The sequence below is a fragment of the Grampus griseus genome (assembly GCF_964374135.1).
Source record: "Grampus griseus genome assembly, chromosome: 4".
Classification (NCBI taxonomy): Eukaryota; Metazoa; Chordata; class Mammalia; order Artiodactyla; family Delphinidae; genus Grampus; species Grampus griseus.
The window spans coordinates 58,075,184-58,103,124 of NC_138997.1; the positions used below are offsets into that span (position 1 = coordinate 58,075,184).

General features: G+C 34.3%; 1 protein-coding gene across 1 annotated transcript in view; it reads left to right on the plus strand.

Moving 5' to 3' along the window:
* Positions 1–696: 696 nt before the first annotated feature.
* LOC309822271 (UDP-glucuronosyltransferase 2A2-like) overlaps positions 697–27,941 on the plus strand; it is a gene marked incomplete at both ends in the record, with an annotated part of 46,369 nt that continues 19,124 nt past the window's right edge. Inside the window, 4 exon segments of the mRNA XM_082654012.1 lie at positions 697–1,418; positions 12,033–12,284; positions 12,286–12,313; positions 12,317–12,647. Of these exon segments, the coding sequence (XP_082510138.1) occupies positions 697–1,418; positions 12,033–12,284; positions 12,286–12,313; positions 12,317–12,647 (1,333 nt within the window).

Below are 27,941 nucleotides of genomic sequence, written 5' to 3' on the forward strand. Positions count from 1 at the left end.
TTACCCATCATCTCTTGTATATATTACTTGCACATAGTTTATTTATTTACTTGTAATTTTTTCTCAGTAATTCATTAACATAAAATATTTTCCTAAACATATTATTAAAGTAGTAATAAATATTGCACTCACTATATTTCTTTGTACTTTGCATTTTGTAAGTATTCTCTTTGCAATAATCTTATCTATTAACAACTAAGAACTACTTAAAAAGTTTAATTGTTACTAATGACATTATATAAAATGTATTAAATCTTGGAAAATCTATAGCATTAGCAACTCTACATTTCTGAGTAAGTTCTAGCCCTCTCTGAGGTTTTGGTACCTAGGCCTGAGTGTAGAGTTGAGATACACAGTGGCTTTAAGCAGCTTAGTAGTAATAATTTAACAATTATAAGATGCAAAGGAAGGGTTGAAGGATCAACTTCAAGAAAAGGATTAGAGAGCCAGAATCATCACCAAAGCTAAAGCAACAGGTTGAGAGACAAGACACATGATACCCCTAAATCTCCAATTATCACAAAACTATGATTATAGAGCTACCATGACTAATATCATTTTGTAGAGAGAAGGCTCTTAAGAGTATCAGTGGTTTGAATCAAAACTTAGAAATAATCTGTCTCTCCTTTTTTGCTTAACAAGCAGAGAAATTCATTTGTGCCACACCTCATTGAATCTTCTACATCAAGCGACATCATGTTGAAGAAGAACATTCTGCTGTTGGCTCTTCAGATAAGTCTCTTAGGAACCACTCTTGGTGGGAATATTTTGATTTGGCCAATAGAAGGTAGTCATTGGCTAAATGTTAAGACAATTATAGATGAGCTAATTAAAAAAGAGCATAATGTGACTGTCTTAGTTGCTTCTGGTGCACTTTTCATCACACCGACCTCTAACCCATCTCTGATATTTGAAATATCTAAAGTGCCCTTTGGCAAAGAAAGAATAGAAGGATTGACCAAGGACTTTGTTTTGACATGGATGGAAAATAGACCATCTCCTTTAACCATTTGGAGATTCTATCAGGAGATGGCCAAAGTCATCAAGGACTTCCATATGGTGGCTAGAGAAGTCTGTGATGGTGTTCTCAAAAACCAAAATCTAAAGGAAAAGCTGAAGAAAAGCAAATTTGAGGTCTTGGTATCAGATCCAGTATTTCCTTGTGGTGATATAATAGCTTTAAAACTGGGAATTCCATTTATATACTCTTTGAGGTTTTCTCCAGCCTCAACAGTGGAAAAACACTGCGGGAAGGTACCATACCCTCCTTCCTATGTTCCTGCTATTTTATCAGAACTTACTGACCAGATGTCTTTCACCGACAGAATAAGAAATTTCATTTCCTACCATCTACAGGACTACATGTTTAATGTGCTTTGGAAATCATGGGATTCCTACTATAGTAAATCTTTGGGTATGTTACATTTTTTATTATTTAAGTTTGAACAAACAGAGCTTTGTATCACTTCTTCTCTATTTCCCTATGGCTATTCTTCTTCAATCCTACATATTGATTACTGTCTATTACTATCATTTGACAGCAGGAAAGAACATAAAAGACACTATGATTTGCAGCTACAGTGTGTTGTTTTCTAATTTTATGGACTTGAAGGTACCAAATAAGTTCTTTTATGGATAACATTCTGGTGACAAATACCTAAGTTTAAAAATAGGACTAAATTCTCATTTAGATATTGCACTGAAAATAGAAATTGCCTAGAAACTTCAGTGGGGTATGCAAAAAGCTGGAAGAAATTAAGCTGTCTACAAGCCCATTATTGTAAACATTTGTGCGTGTGTATTTAAAAACATACATGTTTATGGAAAATGTTTGATTATTGCACATAGATTTCTTACTGTTTACTAGGCTCTCCCTTAGATAGAGAGGTTACAACAAAGACTGAGACCAAGTTCTTGGATTCAAGGATTTCACAGTCAAGCAGAAGAGATGTCAGACATGAAAAGGAATACTTACAGTATGAATGAGGTGAGTAATGGAAATATGTATAAAGGACAGAGATAGTATAAAGGAGACAGGCAGTATGTGACGAGAGAGAGTGGTATTCTGAAAAACTTCAGAGTTGAGGTGTTGCACCTCAAAAGGAAATTTTTAAACAGTGAATATAAATTTTCCTGCAAATTAAGTGTGGGGAAGGAAACAGTGTGCCCAATATTGTGGAGTCTTAAAATAGCATGTGTGTGCTGTGTATTACTGATGATTCAGTATTTATGAAGGTCAAATTGATTTGCATTTCTTGGATGATTAGTGTTGTTGAACACATTTTCATGTATCTGTTGGCCATCTGTATGTCTTTGGAAAAATGTCATTTCAGATCCTCTGCCCATTTTCAGTCATATTGTTTGTATTTTTGCTACTAAGTTGTATAAGTTTTCATATATTTTGGATATTAGCCCCTTATCAGATATATGATTTGCAGATATTTTCTCCCATATGATAGGTTGTCTTTTTATTTTGTTGATAGTTTCCTTTTTTGTGCAGAAGCTTTTAAGTTTGAGGTAGTCCTACTTGTTTATTTTTTCTTTTGTTGCTTTTGCTTTTGGTAGTAAATCCAAAAAACATCATCAAGACCTATATCAAGGAGCTTAGCACCTATATTTTCTTCTAGGAGTTTTGTGGTTTCAATTCAAACCACAAAAGTCTTTAAACCATTTCAAGTTAATTTTTGTACATGATGTAAGATAGGGGTCCAGTTTCATTGTTTCACATGTGGTTGTGCAGTTTTTCCAACATGATTTATTGAAGAGTCTGTCTTCTCCACTGTATATTCTTGGCTCCTTTGTTATAAATTAATTGACAGTATATGAGTGGGTTTATGGGTGAGGAGTATGAAGAGGGATGTAAGTTACAACTGGCTGATCATATTCTCTGGATATATTAAATAGTTGCTCCCAAACTCAAAAACAGATATTTATCTCCTGGAATCCAAACAAAAGTCTACCTGTTCTGATTCTTAGAGAGAATAAACTCAGCTACTATGACAATCGTGAACTACCCTACGAAGATAAAAGTGAATGGTCAACATCATAGGGCTAAAACTGGACCTTAAAAATTAAGAAAGAGGACAAAGAAATGGCAATTTTATAAGGTAACAAAGCTGTCAAGATTTTGAAAACTCTTTAATCTCCTCATGCATGTAGTAAACTAACAGTGACATCTGAACATGTGCAGAATCTCAGTTAATGAACTAGAGGAATGTACATGGAGAGTTCCTTGGTCACAGTATGTGTCTACATTTTCATCTCATCACTTATGTTTTTATTAACTACTTGTTCTCAACTTGAGATAATAATTATCAGGATTATGATGTTCTTTATTTATATTGGTGAAATTATCCCTAGATAAACCTTCTCCATGCTGGCAATCTCAAAATAACATGTTTCATTGTATTTTGCTTGTAAGTTAATACTGGTAATAAAACCACACTATTTTCCCATCTTAAGATATTAGAATAATATTTCTTAACAATTTTTTCATGGGAATGTAATGAAGATTTCTAGAAAGGTTCTTACTCTCTGATTTTGATAATCTCATGTTTCTAATCAAATTATACTCTTCCGACTTAGAATGGCTATTTAAACTTTGTTGTACTAAAACACAATATTCTTATTGATGTCCAGGGACTTGAGCACTCATATTCCAAAGGTCAGGTAAGAAATGAAAGTACTGACATGACAGAGTAATTTATTTTTTTGCAAGACTTTGTACATGTGGAATGATAAATGAGGATGATGAACGGAACTGACTTGGAAAAATAACTTATTTCCAATTTGTAATTTGAATTTACCTTTTAATTTAGCTTGACTGCTCTAATCAAAGTCATTGCAACAAATCCATATCTACTCAGTTCTCAAATTGTCACACCTGAGTAAATAAATAGAGGACAACTTTCTTTCTATAACATTATTTTTCTGCAGTGGTATGCTATAAGACCTCAGAGTGAGTCCATCTCTGCTAATTGCTAGGAATTGGATATTATCATGTGAAAATTACTTCTTTTATTTCAGGTAACAGGTATTTGGTTGAAACTCCTGGATATCATTATAGTAAGAGCAGGCAATATTTGTTGATAAGTGCTTCACATGTAATATATACCTTAATCCTTGCAATGAACTTGTGAAGAAAAATCTACTATCACAAATGAAAATATTGAGGCTTAGAAATAGTGAACATGTTAAAATCAAATCATATAGCTATTAGGTTGAGAGAATTTTCAAACAATTCTTTCTGACACCAAAGCGTCTAGAACAATTTTTCTCTCCTTTAAAATCTTCAGGTACAAATTCATCAATTATTCAGAATATTTTAGGTTTAAACTTTCTTGGGTACTTTTCTTCTTCCTTTCAATATATTTAGTTTTTACAATCTGCTATTCTATTTCTCACGTATTTAATTTGCTGAATTGAATTTAATTGGGCCATGTTATCACTAGGCACCTTGTTATTCCTTTAGGCATAGCAATTATGTTGCCTGGGATAATTTGCCTGAGGATAGCTTTCTGGTCTTAAGAGAGCTTCACTTTAACTGAAAGTTAGAAACGGCTTCTGCAGATTTCAAATGTATTTGTCTAAAGTTGATCCAGGTAAATTTTATTTTTGTTTATATTAACAACAAAAAAGCTGCCACCAAAATTGGGGAAACATTTAGGGAAATGATAATGTAGCATTTTAATGCCAGTAAAAATATTTATAATCCATAAATATTACCTCTTGCTACCAACAGTTTTACCTTGTGGCCACTATAAAAACAAATATTTTTTGTGAGTAACTTTTACATATTAGATTTATATAAATATACAATGTATTTTTATATATGAATAATCTCTAAAAATGAATGCCATCTATAATAACAATAGATAATCATGCAAATATATTAAGTTCAATAGGAAAAACAGTAGACCTTCATAAAAGAAAAAAGCTTGACCATAGTATTCAGATCTTCACATGAACGAGGTACTCACTAAGCACAGGTAATTAATGTAAAATAAAGTGCTAGAAATTAGACATATTTGAGTGTGTATATCTGCACAGTGCTTGATTTCCAGTTGTCATTTTAAAAGAGAAAAAGTATATTGGGATATACTCTTCTTTTCCCTGAAGAGTAATACATTTTGGTTTGGAACATTCTTTTTCTTTCTTTTATTCTCTTCCTGTCTTTCCTTTGCTTCCCTCTCTCCTTCCTTCCTTTCTTCTTCTATTTCAAAATTTAAGTTAACCTTGATTGGTTAGAATTTTTCAAATCACCACTGGTAGCATTCCCTTTTACACAATTACCCATCAGCCAGATGATAGCCATAGGCGGCATGACAACAAAGATGGAACTTGCTGTGGGACATGCACAATTCCCAGAAAGAGCTTTCACTCTTTTTTGCTCCCACTCAATGAAAGGGAATGAAGGTTTTAATCTTTGTAGGTATAATCTTGAGCTTTATATCTGTGTATTTCTTAAATCATTTTTGAACTTTGCAACTGCATATATTGTTAGTGATAGATCATTTGTGATGTGCCTGGAGATTGAGCATGACTGACACTTGTGGGGAAAATTGCAAGTGTTTGGGAACATCTGCACTGAAGCTCAGGTGCCCCAGGGGGCCATTGTCTGAGTAGTGGAAGAGGGGAGGTGGGTCCAAGTGATGAGATCTAGGTGATCTGATCTGGTTAAATTGATCATTTTAAAGTCAGATTCTCTCCCTACAATATCAAATATAGCTAACATTTATTGAGTGCAAATGCTATTCTGAATAATTTACATGCATTGCTTCGTTTAGTACTCATAACTACAGAAAATAGGCACCGTCATTCTCCCCTGGTTGTAATGAGGCTGAGTAACTTGCCTGAGGTTACAATCAAGGAAGTGGTGAAGGATTTAATGCCAGACCCAGGGCTAGAAAGAAAGCTTTAGACAATATTCAGTGTATACAGGATAAAACAAAGGGAAAAAAGGAAATTCACCTAAGTTTAAAATTTCAAATTAGATTTCTGTGCATTAATTTTATACCTGGCTACTTTACCAAATTCATTGATTAGCTCTAGTAGTTTTCTGGTAGAATTAATGCACAGAAATCTTTTGCATTCCTATACACTAAAGCTGAAAAATATGAAAGAGAAATTAAGGAAACACTCCCATTTACCATTGCAACAAAAATAACAAAATACCTAGGAATAAACATACCTCAGGAGACAAAAGACCTGTATGCAGAAAATTATAAGACACTGATAAAAGAAATTAAACATGATACAAACAGATGGAGACAAATACCATGTTCTTGGATTGGAAGAATCAGCATTGTGAAAATGATTATACTACTCAAAGCAATCTACAGATTCAATGCAATCTCTACCAAACTTCCAATGGCACTTTTCACAGAACTAGAACCAAAAATTTCACAATTTGTATGGAAACACAAAAGACCTCCAATAGCCAAAGCAAACTTGAAAAAGAAAAATGGAGCTGGAGGAATCAGGCTCCCTGACTTCAGACTATACTACAAAGCTACAGTAATCAAGACAGTATGGTACTGGCCAAAAAAAAGAAATATAAATCAATGGAACAGAATAGAAAGCCCAGAGATAAACCCATGCACATATGGTCACCTTACCTTTGATAAAAGAGGCAATAATATACAATGGAGAAACGATAGCCTCTTCAATAAGTGGTACTGGGAAAACTGGGCAGCTACATGTAAAATAATGAAATTACAACACTCCCTAACACCATACACAAAAATAAACTCAAAATGGATTTAAGACCTAAATATAAGGCCAGACACTGTAAAACTCTTAGAGGAAAACATAGGCAGAACACTCTATGACATAAATCACAGCAAGATCCTTTTTGACCCACCTCCTAGAGAAATGGAAATAAAAACAAAAAAAACAAATGGGGCCTAGTGAAACTTAGAAACTTTTGCACAGCAAAAGAAACCATAAACAAGACCAAAATACAACCCTCAGAATGGGAGAAAATATTTGCAAATGAAGCAACTGACAAAGGATTAATCTCAAAATTTACAATCAGCCCATGCAGCTCAATATCAAAACAACAAAGAGCCCAATCCAAAAATGGGCAGAAGACCTGAATAGACATTTCTCCAAAGAAGATGTACAGATTGCCAGCAAGCACATGAAAGAATGCTCAACATCTCTAATCACTAGAGAAATGCAAATTAAAGCTACAATGAGGTATCACCTCACCCTGTCCATCCTCAAAAAATCTACAAACAATAAATTCTGGAAAGGGTGTGGAGAAAAGGGAACCCTCTTGCACTGTTGGTGGGAATGTAAATTGATACAGCCACTATGGAGAACACTATGGAGGTTCCTTAAAAATTTAAAAATAAAACTACCATACAACCCATCAATCCCACTATGGGGCATATAACCTGAAAAAACGATAATTCAAAAAAAGTCATGTGCCACAATGTTCATTGAAGCTCTATTTACAATAGCCAGGACATGGAAGCAATCTAAGTGTCCATCGACAGATGAATGGATAAAGAAGATGTGGCACATATATACAATGGACTATTACTCAGCCATAGAAAGAAACAAACTGTGTTATTTCTAGTGAGGTGGATGGACCTAGAGTCTGTCATACAGAGTGAAGGAAGTCAGAAAGAGAAAAGCAAGTACTGTATGCTAACACATATATATGGAATCTAAAAATATTTAAAATGGTTCTGAAGAACCTAGGGGAAGGACAGGAATGAAGAGCAGACATAGAGAATGGACTTGAGGACATGGGGAGGGGGAAGGGTAAGCTGGGACAAAGTGAGAGAGTGGCATGGACATATATACACTACCAAATGTAAAATAGATAGCTAGTGGGAAGGAGCTGCATAGCACAGGTAGATCAGTTCGGTGCTTTGTGTCCACCTAGAGGGATGGGATTGGGAGAGTGGGAGGGAGACACAAGAGGGAGGAGATATGGGGATATTTGTATATGTATAGCTGATTCACTTTGTTATACAGCAGAAACTAACACACCATTATAAAGCAATTATACTCCAAAAAAGTTGTTAAAAAAAAAAGAGACAATCCATCATATTAAAAATGTATAAATGAAGAAAATAAAAACAAATACAATTTCAAATGAATTAACTAAATGCCAATCAAGGAACTCAAATAAAATTGAAGTACTAAAGTAAGGCTAAAACTTTAAAGTTACTAAAGAGTTGATTACTCAGGTTCCTAAAACAGTGTGAAGACTGGTTTGTAGGCTTTTGTGGCCTCTGGAGCCACCTCCAAATCTGAGTGACAATGAGAAATGATCAGCACAATTAAATCCTAGCATCCAGGGCAATGCACAGAAAGAGGAAAGCTTCAAGGCAGGGCATGTGTTTGGGGAAAAAATTTGTAAGAAAAACTCCTGTACAAAAGTGTTGTTTTAAAAATTCTCAATTCAAACTAATAGCATTATACATTTTAAGATACTTTAACTCTAATTTAGTTTTATACAGATGACTAACATTCTCCAACAAAACCTCATTAAATCTTATTCTGAAAAATTTATGTCTGTTTTATTATCCTTTGGAGTCCTCTCTTTCAAAATAGGGAATGAAAAGGAGCAATTGATTCTGAGGGGAACAAAATCTTCCACCCCAAAATGTGTCTCTTTGGCTTGAGGATTATCTGAGGCTGATTGCTTTTAAGAGACAAAGACTCAGGAAGTCTTTCTTTTTACCTTCCCTTTAACTGCTTAAAGGAATTTAGATACGAGGCCCTGTCCAGGAAGAGCCCTCTCACCAGAGAAATCTACAGAGAACAACACCTACTGTGGTAGGGAAACTCAACAGGGCCTGGAGACCAAAGTCCAATCTGTGTCTCATTGTCTCTATGGCACAGCAAATATTCATTTACCAAATATTTGTTTTTCCATCTCTATGTGAATTGCCTTCCTCCACTGTAAAGCCCCAAACACTTACCCCGTTCTCCTTCCCTCAGGTGGCATATAGGCCTCAGTTGCCTAACTTGTTCTTGGGCCTCATAGTCTTGAGGAGACCCTGCATGTCACTAAATTTGGTTTTTCTCCTGTTCATCTGTGTCACATCGATTTAATTTTTAGATGAGCCAAAATAACCTAGAAAAGGTAGAGGGAAAGTTTTTTTCCTCTCCAACAATTCAAAGTACAAGAACAATATCATAATTGGTGCAAATTTTCTATGATTAATCTATTTTTCACTCATGGTACTTATGTATTGTTTCACAGGCATATGTTTTTAAAATTATTTTCTGAGCTCTTTAGTTATGTTTAAGATGTCATCATCAAATATTCACCATTGTGAAATGTAATATTTTCTAATTTTTACTGTTATAAAATATATATCAACTATTCAATTTAAAAAGTAGATTATAGAAGAAGGAACATTGGACTGGGAACCAGAATACTTATGCATTTCCAGCATTGTGACTTTCAGATTATTTAAACCTCTCTTAGTCTATTTTCTTACATACAAAATGATGGAGATGGGCAAACTGGACTTATGTTGGCTATAGAATGACAATCCCACATGCTATTACTGAAACCGTATTCAGAAGAGCTATAAGTAAACTCATAAAGCAAACAAATATGTGATTGTTTTAAATTACAGAACTTCATTATTTCATGAAATTATGCATATTTAGCATATTATTTTTTCACTGATGGAATTTTAAATCTAAGCTTATACTGCATATGTCCCCAAACATAATTTATTTTTTAATCTCTTCATCATTTTTGAATTTGCAAATTATGAAGCATTTCAGGTATACAGGAAACCATAGAATAAATGGAACAGAACTCTACATTGATGGTAGTGAGATTAAACATTTTAACATCCAAGAATAATTTTAAAACAAAAATAATATATATATATATATCAGCTACTAATTAATTCTATTATCTCTTATTGTCTTTATTAAATTATATAATTTTATTATTGTCCTGAAAAGACCACCTAACAGTGGAAAGTTAACTCCTTGAACGCTTGAATTTTTTTTTAAATGCAGGGTAATTTAGGGCTGCCTACCTGCATTTGATTCTTGGGTATATTTTGATAAGCTTTTAAATGTTATCATAGCTGTTGCTAGTGAGTAATGGCTAATTAATTATTATACTTACAAGGACTTCAATAACTGAACAAATCTCAGTATTTTATAAATGAACTTTCAGTTATCCTTTATATGTTGTTGTGTTTTGTCTCCTTTTTATAATAAGGTCATGACAGCAACAGATTTCTTTATGAAGCTATTTTAAATTCTCTTCACTAGGCCATTTTAATGGCCATCAAGATTAGTCATACTCTTCTCCTGCTGTTTTGTTTCAAAATGTAATTAATTTTAAAATTACTGCCCCTATAACCAAATTGAGGCTAGCTCTTGAAAGGACACAAATACAATCATTCTAAAAGCATAACTTCTCTCTCTCCTCTTTCCCTTTCTCTGCCTTCCTGGTCCTTTTGTTCCTTAAGGTCCTGAAATGACAATTCAAGGGCAAAAGATCATAAAGAGAAAACCCAGCACTTAATTTCCAATCTCAGTTCCCGGTTTCTATCCTTTTAATCACTTTATTTGTTCTTATTTTCTCTTTTTAATGGCAGCTTTCAAAGATTTTAACTTTTAAAATAGCACCAGTATATATTTGCCCTTGTTCAGTTTGGCATTCACTAAGAACCTCAACATGTATCATTACATCCATGTTTAGCCAGTAATTCTGTAGCTAACCCACTGATTTACTGGTCAATCTTTAGGCAAATTTATTAAACTGCTAACATTACTAAACTCTTGCTCTGAACCAAGCAGTCTGCAAAGCAGCTTTGCAGATATTATTGCTAATTTACAACTTAATATAACAAATTAGCATCATCTCTCATTTACACATGAGAAAACTAAGGCTGAGAGGATCTAGGTAATTCATCAGGGTCACAAATCTTGTTAAAGGTCAGTTTTTGAATCCGGGGCTGTTGAAATCTAGAGTTCACCTAATTTAAGCTACTAAACAGCTCTGAGTAAAAAGCGTATGTTTTCTCAGCGTGCTGGTTGCTATCTCCTTGATTGTGTATAAAGATATCATAGGGAAGAAAATTAAAATTTCCCTGTAACAAGGAGACAGTGATCAATTTGCTTTATCAGAGAAGAAAACAGTCCTCTATCAAATGTGTAGTAATTAACTCTATTACCCAATTAATCTAAAACTTCTTGAAGTGTTTGAGCAAACATCCTCTAAGGGAAGCTTGTTTTTAATATTTTCCTAAATATGAGCCATGGGGAAATGATAATAATGCTGGTCACTGGGCATTGCCAAAGTTCCTGAAACTTAACAAAGATGAGACGTGACATTGTAAAAAGCCAGAAATGAGTGAAATAGTGTTATGATTGTTGTCCCAATTGTACTACTCTGTCAAATATGCTTCTGGATATGCAATTCAACATTAGTTTCATTATCCATGAAATGGAGTAAATCACTTCTGCTAAACAAGATTATGAAAAGGATTGAGTCAGACAATGCATGTAGAAATGCCTTATAATAAAGATATCCAGCTTGAAAGTTCTGCAACTTTTGGCAAAGTGACTTTAGCAGTGAGAAATATTATTTTTCATTTAACAATTTGGGGAAAGGTATACTAAATTGAAGGCACATTTTATAAATTATGGTTATTTTCACAGAGAACACAGATATCAGGTTTATAACCTGCCTGCTTCTTTTTCTTTAAAATAGGGCCAGATTTCATTTCTTTTGTTGGACTAATCATATTAATATATTCAAGAATTTGAGTTATATTGTTTTCCTTTTAGTCTATAGATCAATTGACTTATGAATGAGTGTAGCCATCGCATTAAATATTATTTTGTTTGAAAAAATAGTCTACCTAAATATACTTTGAAAGTTTCTTTTCGTCTTAAAAGATCTGTAGTAGTATGGTTTCCATAATGGATATCACCATGCCTAAGAAGTTTTCCCATCTTCTGATTTTTAATTTGACTCCGATTGAAATTGTTCTAAGTGGGAATGTGCTAATTTAGCCAACGGATGGTAGCCATCGGTTAAACATTAAGATCATTTTGGAAGAGTTGAATCAAAGAAATCACAATGTGACTGTACAGGCTTCATCAGCGACTCTATTCGTCAACTCCAGTGATGATTCTCTTATGAATTTTGAGGTGATATCTATTTCCTACAAGAAAAGCAACATCGGCTCCTTAATTGAACATCTGATAATGCTGTGGATAGATCATAGACTGACTCCTCTCATGCTCTGGACTTTTTACAAAGAACTAGGAAAACTACTACCTACAGATTAATACACAAATCTGTGATTGAGTATTAAAGAACCCCAAGTTAATGACAAGACTTCAGAAAGGAGGCTTTGATGTGCTGCTAGCTGACCCAGTAACAATCTGTGGAGACCTGGTTGCTCTGAAATCAGGAATTCCATTTATGTACACGTTGAAGTTCTCTCCAGCCTCAGCAGTAGAGAGACACTGTGGAAAAATCCCAGCACCTGCCTCCTATGTACCTGCAACACTTTCAGAGCTCACTGACCAGATGACCTTTGGCGAAAGGGTTAAAAATACCATATCTTATCCACTGCAAGATTATATATTTCAGTCCTACTGGGGACAATGGAATTCATACTATAGCAAAATCCTAGGTAAGTCTCTAAAATATTATCTTACTATTGATTCTAGATATCTTATTTATTGTTAATACAGCAGAAGGTTTCCATACCACCGCCTATGCCAAGCTGAAGTAAATACACTTATTATGCCTTTGTACACATCCTTGAACATTATTTCTGGATAAATTCCTAGAAAATAGAGTGGTGGTATTAATACGTATGTTGTTGTCTCAAAGCAAATAACGTTGTGCTTATTTAGGTAATAGCTTTTCAATGTGTAAATCAATCTTCAAATATAAATGAAAATACCTTTACTAGGATGAATTATGACACTGCTAAAAAATACCTTGACACACATTTTGAAGTGATACCTGATTTACTTTCCCTCTTCATTCTTCATTTTTTCTTTGTCTGAGGAAGCTTTAAAAAGCCTAGGGAGAAAAAAAAAAAAGCCTAGGGTTAGGCATTGGAAACTTGAATTTATACTCTGCTCTGCCTCTCACTACCTCTCCATCCTTAGGTTCCCCTGGGTGCTTGCGGCAGCACTGCCTCCAACTTAATTGCTCAGGGACCTTTGGCAAACCTCAAGGTTCCTTGTCTCACAGATTCCTTTATGAGCATCAAACAAAATAAAACAAACTGTCAAGGCCAGTTCTGGTTCATTGTATATATTATTTCTTTTTCTCATCTTCATGAGTCTTCCTTTCTTTATTTTTCTGTTTTCTTTTCTAATTAATGCTTTTTTCTCTAGGTCTCTTAGTAGTAGCAGGGATACTAATTAAAAGCAAAAATTAATAGTTGATGTTACCAATGGTACTTTCTTATAAAGGTAATATGCAAAATACTATTCTTTCACTCACCTTTTGGCTTTCCTCTGTCCCTCCCTTTATTTCTTTTCTTCTTTCTTCCATCTCTCCCTAACTCCCTTCATTTATTTTACTTTCTTCTTTCCCTCTTCCTTCCTTCCCTCCTCTTTTCCTCCCTCCCTCCTTCCTTCCTTCCTTCCTTCCTTCCTTCCATCCATCTCGCTTTCTTTGTGTAGAAAAGTTACCAAATACCAGACCAGTACCTACCTCTTTTCTAGGTACTGGGAATACAACAGTTAGCAAAACAGATCAAAATCTCTACTCTACCCTTATGGAGCTCACACTAGTAAAAGGAGACAGTCAACAAATAAAATGAATCTATAAAATATACAGGGTGTTAGACTGTGATATATGCTATGTAGTAAAACATGAAGACTAGACAGTTCTGCAAGTAGTGTTATACTTTTAAATAAGGTGGCAAAGGAAGGTCTGAACTGAAAGGATGACATTCAGACAAAGACCTCAGAGCAGTGAGAATGAGAACCAGTAGGATCCCTGGAGAAAAAGCATTTCAGGCATAGGTAAAAACAAGTGCAAAAACCCATGGCAGGCCATAGATGCAGGACTTACATAAGGATTTACAATAAAGATTTAATGTATCTTGACCTTAAATCTTACTTTTCACAAGTAGAATCTGTAAAATTTTTTTCTTTCCTTGATTTTGGAATACTCTATCCTGTTTTCCATCACTTTTAAACTTCTTTGTGGAATTAGTCTAGAAGAAAGATATTGAACATATCATACACATATAAATAAAACATATGCAAGGTAATTAAATTTTGCATATACTTTTGTAGATATGGTAGAATTTTGAAAGTAAAATTCTGTGTATTTATATCTTTTATAATGTAACATAACTATATTTTCTTTTTTTCTGGGTTCCAAATTTCATATGCTTCAGAAACATATTTCACTTTAAATTTAGGTGTTATTCACATGATTATTTTCCAAGACATTTGAAATGTGTGCTATAATAGTTATCACTGCGCATATATGTATCACATACCAACAACTACTGTGGGTTTTGAATAAGGTAACTGTCTATAAATAAGGAGATGTAAAAAGTAAAATGGTGAAGGGCCTTGCAAAGCACAGGAGATTCTGGGTTCAAGTTCCATTTGCTAAATGTGTGATCTCAGGCAGGTAAACTCGAGTCACAGCACATCCTTCTCTTTAAAATGGGGAAATTATTTCACAGTACTCTTTAGGATGATCATATGACACTTTATGGATGGAAATGTTATGTCAATTATGAAGGTTTATACTTATGATGAATATTATTTACACCAAACTACACAAGAACTCTGTAATGACAATGCCCTAATTATACTATCATGGGGCTATGTACATAGAAAGTAGTCAGTAAATATTTGTAGAAAATAAACGGCCTCTGGGATATACTAAATCTCCCTTCTCAAAGGAAACCATGACAAATTATATAACGTGTGAAAAAGCTTTTGTGAAACAGAATGTTTCCAACTTCTCATTTGCACAGTATACTAATCTAGCTTCAGAAATCCCACATATTAAGAAATTAAATATTTTATTTACTTAAATCCTTTATGCTCTTCATGTTACTAAATGTAGTTGAACAACAAATAACTACCTTGAATATTTTATTTCAAATCAAGCTATATTTCCAAGAAGAACTGGTAAAATCTAATTTGTCTTTTGTTTTCAATTACATTCTTAAAGTATTAGAGACGCCTGTGAACTGTAAACTGACACTGAAATAGGGCAGGTACCTTATATTTGATATTATCTTTGAATACGAGATTTCATAATGTCAAATTTCTGAGAAGTTTCCATTTCAATGACTGTTCTTCAGTTCTGTGAGAAAAATAGACTAGAAAAATAGCATGCTTAAATGTGGTTAGAAAACAAACAAAAACCCTCAAAAATCTATTTTGAAAGAAATAGAAGTAAGTAACAAGGAAATATCTAACTGCATTGGTTAAAAATCCTGTTTTATTTATCAGTGAAGAAATATTTTGTGAATGAAGTAAATTAAAATGATCATCAATTCAATTTTGAATATGTTTCTAACACCTAATGGAACAGGCATATCTGGGAATATGCCGATATTGTTATTCACATTAAGGAGTGAATCTATTAATAAATCTTGCCCTGGCTAATTGTTCTGCAAGGCATCATCCAATTGCACTGAGCCTGATCTCTCCCCCCAACCTCAGAGAGATTTGCTGTACATATAGTACATAGGTAGTTCTCATGTGGGAAGGATTTGAGACTAGCCTTTGCTACAGCTATAGGAAGGCCAAGGACTTGAATGTTGTAATGAAAATAGTTAAACCGGTAAAGAAACTGAATAGTCCCATTTTGCCTGTGTCTTTTGGTTTCCTGATCTGTCTCCATTTTTCCCAGCACACTGCAGACAGGAGAGAGGAAAGCTCAGTACTAATCTATGTAACACTCAACCAGTGTAGCCTGCTTTTACCTCTAAGTACCATGTGGGTTCCATGTTGGTCCCTCTTTCCCTGCTGCTAAATTTTAGATGGATTCCCTAGAACTAACCCTACCTTTTCCCAGACGATTAAAATAAATTAATTAATTAAATAAATAAGCCTCATAACATTTCCCATCTACCCCACTTGACTGAAACTGGGCTAGGTTACTCACTACATTTTTTACATTTGGTTTCTGGCTCCCTTTCTGGGCCCAATATTTTTAAATTTGTTTTTCTGTAACTCACTCCCATTCTAATCCTCATTGCCAACATCTCATCCTTTCCCTGGAAAAGGTGGATCTCTGTTATTCTGCTCTCACGTAGGCTTTTATTTATTTATTTTGCGGTACGTGGGCCTCTCACTGTTGTGGCCTCTCCCATTGCGGAGCACAGGCTCCGGACACGCAGGCCCAGCGGCCATGGCTCATGGGCCCAGGCGCTCCGCGACATGTGGAGTCTTCCCGGACCGGGACACGAACCCGTTTCCCCTGCATCGGCAGGCGGACTCTCAACCACTGCGCCACCAGGGAAGCCCTCACGTTGGCTCTTAATTCCTTCTCACATACGGTTTTCCTGTGGCCAGTGCTGTGAGATTTAAAAAATTCTCTGTAACCTTTCTTTGGAGGTAAAACATAAATCATAAATTGTACAGCTCATTGCAGTTTCGCAATATAAAGCCACCGATGCAACCAGCACCCAAGCCAGTACGCAAAACATTATTATACCCATAACGTCTTACCCCTCCTCGCATCAGTCCCTACAACTCCCATCTAAGGGTAACGACTTTCTTGACCTCGAACACCACAGATTAAATTTGCCTGATTTTAAACTGTATAACTGAACCACACATTATGACTCTTTTGTATTTTGCTCCTTTTATTTAACATCATGTTTTTTTGTCCAGGTCGTTGTACGTATAGTATGTTCATTCTCAAATCTGTCTATTGAATTAATATACATTTTACTTATCTATTCTACTGTTGACGGTCATGTAGGCTATCTTGGTTTTGGCTATGTATGATAAACATTGCTATGAACATTCTTGTACATGTCTTTTGGTGAATACATGTATGTCATAGTATGGGGTATATACATAAGAGTGGAATTGCTAAGTCATAGGTTATGCATCTGTTTAGGTTTAGAAGATACTGCTGAAGTCTAGATTCTCAAGCACTTGTACGGATTGATAATCTCATCAGCCATTTACTAGGATTCCGATTGTTCTCCATTGTTTTTTTTCTTTTCATTTTCATCTCACTGGGCATTTTCTTTTTTTCTTTTATTTTAATTGTAACCATATTGTTGATGTGCTCATTATTATTTTTTTTATTAATGGTTAATTTGCATGTTGTTTTTCAAAAAGTACATAAAGCATACAGTGCTTTGTTTTATCAGATGTATATACCTTTGTAACCAACACGTCAATCTCTAAGATCCCTTTCTAACATGGCAGCTCTCCAGAACTTTTTAGACACTTATCAGACTGAATAACTCCTACCATTTAGTTCAGTTTTCTTATTTACTTCCATTTTTCTTTTTTTATTGAACTATAATTGATTTACAATATTATAACATATTTGTTTCAGGTGTATGACATAGTGATTCAAAATTTTTATAGATGATACCCCATTTAAAGTTGTAAAACACTGGCTATATTCTCTGTGCTGTACAATATATCCTTATTGCTTATTTATTTTACATATAGTAGTTTGTATCTCTTAATCCCACTTCCACCTCCCCACTGGTAACCACTGGTTTATTCTCTATATCTGTGAGTCTGTTTCTGATTTGTTATGTACATTCATTTGTTTTATTTTTTAGATTTCAAATATAAGTGATAACTTAGAGCATTTGTCTTTCTCTGTCCAACTTATTTTACTAAGCATAATATCCTCTAGGTCCATCCACATTGTTGCAAATGGCAGATTTCACTCTTTTTTATGGCTGAGAAATATTCCATTGTGTGTATTATGTATATATATATTTTATATATATATATATATATATATATATATATATATATATACACACATCACATCTTCTTTATCCATTCTTCTGTTGGTGAACACTTAGATTACTTCCATAACTTGGCTATTGTAAATAATGCTGCTATGAACATTGGGGTGCATATATCTTTTTGAATTAGTGTTTTTGTTTTCTTTGGACTTCCATTTTTCTAATCATTTTAACTGTAAAAGTAACATCATTACATTGTCACTCATGTTCAATTTGTGATCCATCAAGCATCTCTGGTCTAATTTTCTATTCAGTGATTTGGCAGCTAATGCCCTTCCTAGATGTACCAAGTGTACATCTAAATGTGAGTGGACTAGAATACGTAGAGAAGGTGTAACCAAGGGAACAGCAGAGGTGATGCTTGTAATCCCAGCAACTCAGCCCCAGAGAACATGGTTACAGCAGGGAAGGCAGTGCACACAACTCAGGCCTCCTGGCTGCAATGGTGCTCGCAGCCACAGGTAACCGGGCAGCAGTGGGAGCAATGTCTATGACTCTGTCCTTCTAACCATGGAGACACCCACAACTCCAGGCCCTTGCCCCTGCCTCCAGTGGTAGTGCCTGTGAACCCAATAACTCCGAACACAGCAGAGGAACCTGTGACCCCCACTTCCCTCCATCTTTCCCCACCCCCTGTGGAGAACAAGCCTATGCGTGACTCAGGAGATGGCAGACAGAGCAGGAGCACCCACTATCCTGGAGCTTCAGGCAGCAATGCCAGTGACATCAGCAGCAGCAAGGCACCAAGGACTCCAAAGTAGTGACAATGCCAGCACTAGGCAACACCCATGACAGAGTTAGCAGAGGGTGGAAAGTGCCTACTCTCAAATATAACCAGTCAGTGCAGGTAAGAGAAACGAAAAACCTTTGCTATAGTGCCATGTACTGGAAAACAATAGAAAGACATTCACTACTTCGAATGTGCCAGCAGAGGAACAACTCATCAAGCTCCATGAAGATCCACAGTAACATTGTACCACAAAAAGAAAATGACAGTTGTCCAGAAACCAATCTTAAAATCACTGAATATCACAATCTGATAGAGAATTCAAAATAGCTATCATGAAGAAACCCCAACAAGCTACAAGAGAACTCTGAAAGTCAATTCAATGAGCTCAGGAATAAAATTAATGAATTAATTAACAGAAAAAATAATTTACCAAGGAGATTTAAACTCTTAAAAGAATCAAACAGAAATTCTGGAGCTGAAGAACTCAAAACACTGGAGGTACCACACTCTCTGATTTCAAACTATAAAAAGCTATAATAGTCAAGACAGCATGGAATTGACTGAAAAACAGATACATAAATCAACGGAACAGAATTGAGAGGCCAGAAATAAACCCACATATATGGAGACTTAATTTACGACAAAGGAGCAAAGAACATACAATCTAGAAAGGATTCTCTCTTCAATAAATGGGTACAGGAAAAACATTTTACACAGAAATTTACATTGCAATATTGAATTACACTTTGTTTTATTGAATTATCCATAATGTTTTATTATTCTTACTGCTTTTTTAATTCCAAAATTATCAATATTATATATATGTGTATGTGTCTATTTGATATTGATGTTGTAGATATTGTTTAAAGTTGAACATATGCATCTATCTATATAAAGTGGTATTATATATTATATAATATTATATATAGTGTATATTATAAGAGCTATCAACTTTTTTTCAGTTTATCAAAGCATTTTTATTAATTTTTTCTTTTACTTTTTAAAAAATTTATTGAGGTATAGTTAATTTACAATATTATATAGGTTTCAAGTGTACAACATAGCAATTCACAATTTTTAAAGCTTATACTCAATTTATAGTTATTATAAAATATTAGCTATATTTTCTGTGCTGTACAATATATCCTTGTAGCTTAGTTATTTTATACATAGTAGATTGTATCTCTTAATCCCCTACCCCATCTTGCCACTCTTCCCTTCCCTCTCCCTAAAAAGAATTTTATTTTTAACAGTCTGCACTGACTCCCTGAGCATTAATATGGAAGTTGGCTTATCAAATGATGAACTCAATCTTCCCATTCAATGTAGGAACTGCTCATATTTAAACAATAAGTGGACCAGTTTTTTTTTTGGCCCTGTTAAAGCTAAACGTTATACCTGAAGGACCAGGAGATTCGTAATTCTTTGCATAGGGAGTCAAAGTTGAGCTAATTCTTTTTTTTTTTTTTTCATAAGATGACATTTATTACTGTCAGTAAAATATAACACTAAAGACACTAAGTACAAAATAGGTTAAATATGTCACCTCCCCACACAATTAAGAGCTGACCCCCAAGATCCAAGTGGACGATAGCTCTGAGGAAGCAGAAGGGCCATTCATTCTGCAAGAACCAAACTAGACATATCAACTTAAAAACATTACATATGTATAATATATATGTTTGTGTATGCAATATTATACTATGGATATGTTCAAGTTTGTAAAACATTACATATGCAGAACATCTCTCTATACATTATATATAATATTAAATATATATATATATATATATATATATATGTATAAGTTGAAAGTTTGTCTCCCCAGGTGCAGAGCTGTAACTTGGCAGTGGCTATATGTTTCTTTGAATTTCAATATAGATAACTATAGCATTTGAAAGTTATGGCAGTTTTATTTTCTTTTTTTTTCCCTTAGTGCATCCTTTTTTAAATACAATTTTTAAAAGTTACTTCCCATTTGCAGTTATTACAAAATATTGGGTACATTCCCCATGCTGTTATGTGAGTATTAGTATGTGCAAGTGTATTTACTAGCTTTGTCTTCTGAATAAGACTAAAAACCCCAGTAGCACTGAACACACCTAACATACCTTGATTTTTAAGTGCCATTCTCTAATAAAATGAACCAGCATTCATTGAAGAAATGGTTGATTTTAAGGTTGGGGCTGTGAAAATAGTAGAGGTTCCTGAAACATTTTGTGGTATCAGAAAGTAAAGAGTGCTTGAAAATGATGGGGTCATATCAAAAGGACATAGGAACTAATATATGATAAAGTTTCCAAAATCTGTGACAATTTGAGCAATAAAATGAATAATGATAATAAATTAAATAGAATCTATAAAAATAAATTTTTGAGTTATAGTGATATAAGTAAATAAATAATTAAGTAGGAAATTCTTTAAATTCTAACTAATAAATATAGAAGGAACAATTAAATTTTTTAATTGACTGGGTTTTTAACATTACATTTACACAACCAAAATAAAGTTATCAAAACTAGGAATTCTTATTAAAACATTGTCAATTATCCTGATGATACCCTTTTTTCTTTCCAATATATAATCCAGGTTTCCCCCTTATATTTACTTGTCCAGTATCCCTACTCTTCAATTTGTGACAGTTCCCAGTCTTTCTTTGTTTTTTCCTTTATGAAGAGTACTGGCTAGTTATTTTTCAGAATATCCCTCAATTTTTTTTTCTGGTATTCTCTTGTGATTAGGGTGAGATGATGCATTTGGTGTAAGAATACTACCAAAGCAATCTTGTGTCCTTCACAGTGTGACATAGCAGAGGTACATCATAGAGATAGGTTATTACTAGTGACCATATTTTGATCACTTAGTTAAGATGGTGTCTGCCAGGATTCTCCCTATTTCACCCTTTGTAATTAATAAGTATCTTGAAGGGAGATACTGTGAGACTATGCAAATCATGCTATTCATATGTTTGCACATATTTTTACGATCCTTTACAGTAAATTTCCAATTAATAGTTACAGAAGGAGTAATGGAAATAGAAAATCACTATTAGGCAAACACATAGTAATAACTACTGCAGGGTATACAGAAATTTCTATACTTAATTTGAAACTTTTTATGTCTAAAATGATTATTTATTTAAAAAGTTAAAGTAATTGGAAGATTTGGTTAAAGGAACATTAATGTAGGGCTTAGTTGTGCAGACTGGTTGCATGAAAAATGCACAAGCTTTAAAGAGTGAAAAAAGACTTGAGAGAGGAGGCACCAAGTAGGCAAAACCACTAACTAGATTCAAGTCTTAAGTCTATTCTCCATGCCTCTTCACCATTCTATCATATTTCCTATTTCATTTTTTTAAATTCAGAACTTAATTCCACATAACATCTTCTGATTTCTCTTTTGGGTCACTGTTCATTTGTACAGTTGCATTTAATCTGCTCTTCAGTCAAAATAGACTTTTAAATTTTATTTGTTGAATTCTTAATTTCCAGAAATTCACTTTATTTCTTTAGCAAATTTTCACAATTATTCTTTTTAATCTCTTGTTCCTTGCCCATATTTTCGGACTTCACTTTCATAGCCTTAAATCTATTGTACAAAATAATTTTATTTTTCATTCAAACAATAATAATACTTCAAATCATTGCACTAATATTTCTGGTCTCTGTTGCTTTTTCTGGTTCTCAGTCCTGAAGCCTTGTTTCCTTGTGAAAAGGAGCTGTTTATTTCCCTTGAAATTTTATCTGTGGGAACCTTTGAAGCTGGGGTCAGTTTCTTCAAAGAGCCTTTTCTAGTTTGAGCTGCAAATCCATACAAAAGCTGACTGTGTTAATTCTAAGGGAAGATTTTTTTCATCCATACAATGCCAAGTCAAAAATAGCAATTTTCCTTGCTGTAAACTTCTGTGTAAAGGAATTATTCATAAAAGTGAGGCCATATCTCGAGAATCTAACATTACATGAACATACGCAGGGTGTGGGGTCTTAGGCAAACCTTCAGACTTTCCTTCTCCCTACTCCTGCCCTATACTGTGTATTCTTCAAAGAAATGACAAGCTTGAACATCAGAATTCCTGCTTTGACTTTGTTTAGGGATTCTGCTGCCTTTTTACTTTCTTGCCAAATCAAAAATGAATTTTAATGGGGCAATTTTATATTTTATCTAGAATTTTAAATGTTTCAGTTTGACATAAGTGAAAAAAGGCCTATATTTTTAAATTTATGCAAATAAATCCTTCAAAATCTGAGTTCTACCTTAGTTTTCTCATATAATAAAAGAATTTAGAAATATTTCTCTACCAAATTACACATGTATGTTGTGGTCAATTTCTGAACTGTATTATATATCTCTACTCTCTCTTTGACTTTGTTTAAGCTGTTTACAGCATATGAATTTTGTCATAGTGAGTAGATAAATTTATGTCTTTTTTTTCAAATCACTTCTGGGTTACTTATCCTGTATAAAAGGACCTTCCTCCTTTAAGATTATAATGTTATCTCAATTTTTCTTTTCGTGGATTTATGGTTCTGTCCTATCTTCTTGTTTTCTGACTCTCTTTTGGATTCTACTTTTTACCAATTACTACCAGAACTTAGCCTAACTATGCAACATAGCACAACCCTCAATCCTTGGTCCTGGATTTATCTTGGCATCTTCTAAGCAAACCTACTCTGTGTTTTCATTTTAGCAAAACAGATAATCTCTCAAGGGATTTGAAATTTCAATATATCTCTTTCAAATTATTGAAATCAGTATAATTTTGTAACTGAATATAATAACCCTTGATATAACTATGCCACACGTCTTAGAACACAAATACATTAATATTATCTTTTACTTCTAAGTGATACTTTTCAACCTGCTAAATAGACTCTTAAAGACTTAGCTAACTCATAATTCCATCATTCCCTTCCTCCACTAAGCAACCTCCTTCATGGGCTTTGCCCTTCCTCAATTCATCTCTACCTCATATGATCCATCTCCCTTATACTTGCAGAATAAGTATTAGTTAACTGGTTAACTTAGTTTCTCCAATAATCTGTGAGATCATTTTGAATTAGAACTGTATCTTACTTGTCTCTTTATGCCCTGCAAATAATATAGAATCTGGTATATAATAAGTGCTAAAAATTGCTTGTTGAAGGTATGAAATATCAAGAATTTGGAGAAGAATTGGAATTGGATTGAAATATGGATGGATGACTAGACATAAAATCTGTACTTCTAAATTTTACCCCTTTCTTGGATTCACAGACATGTCCAGTCTTTAACTTACACACTGCAGGTCAAAAATTCTTCTGATAGCCACTCTTCCTTTAGTGTTTCATGATTTTGCTAGTGTCATTATCACACTCTGGTTGCTCAAAGTATAAACCAAGCACTTCCTTGTTAACTACTGGTCACCTTTCACTTCCCATCAGTCATTAAGACTTTCATTCTATGTTCTCCATTCACAAATCAATATTATATTCTCCCTGATACTCACATCAAATCTTGCTTTCTTAATATTTAATTTTTAACCAGTTACATATACTTTTTTCTCTACAACTCAAATCCTATTTAGAGGCCAGAATAGTTTTATTAAAGGATATATATGATCATTTTCTGAACCTGATTCGAAAATTTGAGTAGACATATTTTTATGGAGATTAAAACTGAACCCAGGGGCTTCCCTGGTGGCGCAGTGGTTGAGAGTCCACCTGCCAATGCAGGGGACACGGGCTTGTGCCCCGGTCCGGGAGAATCCCACATGCCGCGGAGCGGCTGGGCCCGTGGGCCGTGGCCACTGAGCCTGCGCGTCCGGAGCCTGTGCTCCACAACGGGAGAAGCCATAACGGTGAGAGGCCCGCGTACTGAAAAAAAAAAAAAAAAAAAAAAACTGAACCCAGAGTATAGCATTCAAGGCTCTCCACAGTGTCTTATTTTAACTAATATTTTCCTTTTCTGCACAGTTCTTTTGTGATAGCCTCTGCTCCATACATACTGAACTAATAACTGTATACTTAAATGACCATGACTTACATATTCATCTTTTTCTCCTGCTCTTCTACTTACCTTCAGAACCCTTCTCCTGTAATCTTTGCTTCTGGGCTCAGCTGAAATGTCCCCTCCATCTTGAAGCTTTGTCTGTTTTTCTTCACATTACAGTGACAGCATTTTCTGAGGCCCTGAAACTCTGTACCTTTGAACAGTATTTAGTATATTCCTTCTATATTATGTGATGTATGTGTTTTATCCACATACTAGCATGTGACCAACCTTATGACAAGACCTACATTTTATGTTTACCCAAATTATTAATCATCATGTTCCAAAAGATACACCATATTATTTACTAGACTTACTTAAATGGCTTCTTCTATCACATTTTAAAATTTTCATTTAAAAATATCTTTTCTATTTTAACATATTTAAAACAAACTCCTAGATGTGGCAATCATTTCCTCCAAAATATATAAATATTTCATACCTCCTCCTGAACAAATTTCATATAGTACTGTGCACAGTTAAAAACACTGGCAAAGTTCTCTGCATGTAAGTGCCATTTCCTAACTCTAGAAATTAATTTTTAACTTGATCTATGTCTAAATTGCCACTTCATTTCTGTGCCCAGCAAATATTCAACCTCTGTAGAGCAGTGAGTGAGGCAGCTGCTGTCATGGTGTCTGAGAAATGGGTTTCAGCAATTCTACTGCTGCAGCTCAGCTTCACTGGCTGTGGATTCTGTGAGACTGTCCTGGTGTGGCCCTGTGACATGAGTCATTGGCTCAATCTAAAGGTTATTTTGGAGAAACTCACAAAAAGGTGCTACGAAGTAACTGTGTGGGTGTCTCCACAAAATCTCATCACTGATCACAACAAGCCTTCCACACTGAACTTTGAGGTGGTCCCTGTGCCACAGGACAGAAAGACTGCTGAAAATACACTAAATGACTTTTCAGACCTGTCTGTTAACGTCATGCCATCATTGTCACCCTAACAATCAGCAAAACAACTGCAAGAATTTTTTCTTCAAATAAGTAGACACTTAACACTTCTGTGTGAGAGTGTTGTCTACAACCAGTCAATCATAAAGAAACTCCAGGAAAACAACTATAATGTTATGATTATAGACCCTGTGATGCCCTGTGGAGAGCTGATTGCTGAGTTTCTGGGAGTCCCTTTTGTGTACACGCTAAGGCTCTCCTTGGGTAGCACAAGGGAGGAATACTGTGGGAAACTTCCAGCTCTGCCTTCCTATGTGCCTGTTGCCATGGTAGGACTAACAGACAAAATGACATTTCCAGAAAGGGTAAAAAAATTAATGCTTTCCATTTTCTTTGACTTCTGGCTCCAACAATATGACTGACACTCAGCTTTGGGACCAGTTTTACAGTAAAGTATTAGGTAAGAGACTCTGCTCTTCATTCTAAAGTAGTTATCAGAAGAAGCTAAGGAGGTTTAAGAAAAGTCTAGAAAGATGAAAGGAATATATTTTTAAAACTTTCACTTCCACATAAAATTCCACAACTGATAGCAATGAACTGTTATTCAATAAAAAATTGGGAAGGGGAGGCAAGAAATATCTTGCTATAGTTACTCTTTCTTTCCAGTCATCTATTTTGTAGGATACTTCAATACTTAAAAGATTGTTACCAAAACAAAATGAAATATAAAACATGCTATTAAATGTCAATCCAGTGGAAGATGTATTTTTGTCAGATGCAGTATATCACAAATAGGTCTAGTACACTGAGTTTTCATAAAGGAGGACGTTTGACTTCTTATTGGTAAAGAGAGTGTAATGTTTGTTGAAAGAGGAAGATAATCTTCTTGCCTGGTTCCAGTAATAAACTGAAACCTAAGCTATATTAACAATGGGATTAAATTTGTTATTTAACTTTCTTTGAATTTTGCTCTACAAATTTAGAATATCATAGATTATTAGATTTAAAATTTATACCATTCTCTTGTTGGACCAGAGTACCTTCTATTCCTCTCTCTCTCATAAATTTGGGATGAAACTTCAGTAAGTCCTATGTGAACTGCTTCATCATAGCTGGTCATACTGAAAAGTTTCCTAGTATGTTTTATGTTTCTTGGAGGAGCATAATACAGAAACCTGGAAAATTAAATAGAAACTTAAAAGAGTTTACAGCTTGAGGTGTTAAAAACAGCATATTTTTCACTTCACTAGTTACATACATTCTATTTTTAATCACTTGCTTTTTCTAATAAAGAATTGTTTTGCTTTACAATTTTCACATATCTAGCTCTTATCTGATCCCATCAGCTGAGGCTGGCTTTCTCTCCAAATATTTTTTTTTTAACTGAAGTATAGTTGATTTACAATGTTGTGTTAATTTCTGCTGTATAGCAAAGTTATTCAGTTATATATATGTATACATTCTTTTTTATATTCTTTTTCCATTATGGTTTATTTCAGGATATTGAATATAGTTCTCGTGCTATACAGTAGGACCTTGTTGTTTATCCATTCTATATATAATAGTGCATCTGTTAACCCAGAATTCCCACTCTATCCCTTCCCCCACCTCCCTCCCTCTTGGCAACCACAAGTCTGTTCTCTATATCTGTGAATCTGTTTCCATTTCATAGATAGGCTCATATGTGTCATATTTTAGATTCCACATATAAGTGATATCATATGGTACTTGTCTTTCTCTTTCTGACTTACTTAGGATGATAATCTCTAGTTCCAGCCATGTTGCTGCAAATGGCATTATTTCATTCCTTTTTATGGCTGAGTAATATTCCACTGTATATATATACTACATCTTCTTTATCCATTCACCTGTCGATGGACATTTAGGTTGTTTCCATGTCTTGGCTATTGTGAATAGTGCTGCTATGAACATTGGGATTCATGTATCTTTTTGAATTACGGTTTTCTTTGGATATATGCCCAGGAGTGGAATTGCTGGACCATATGGTTCTAATTTTCATTTTCTGAGGAACCTTCATACTGTTTTCCATAGTGGCTACACCAACTTACATTGCCACCAACAGTGTAGGAGGGTTCCCTTTTCTCCACACCCTCTCCAGCATTTGTTATCACTCCAAATATTTTTGAGAGTCATGAAGAAATATGAACTAACAAACGAAAGATCATACTGGGTATTATAAATATTAACTAATTTAACTTCCTTAATGTAGTAGTTTTCTAGGGATGCTATAACTAAATCTAAAAGACTAGATGGCATAAAAAAACAGAAGTATATTTTCTCACAGTTCTGGAAGCTAGAAGTCCA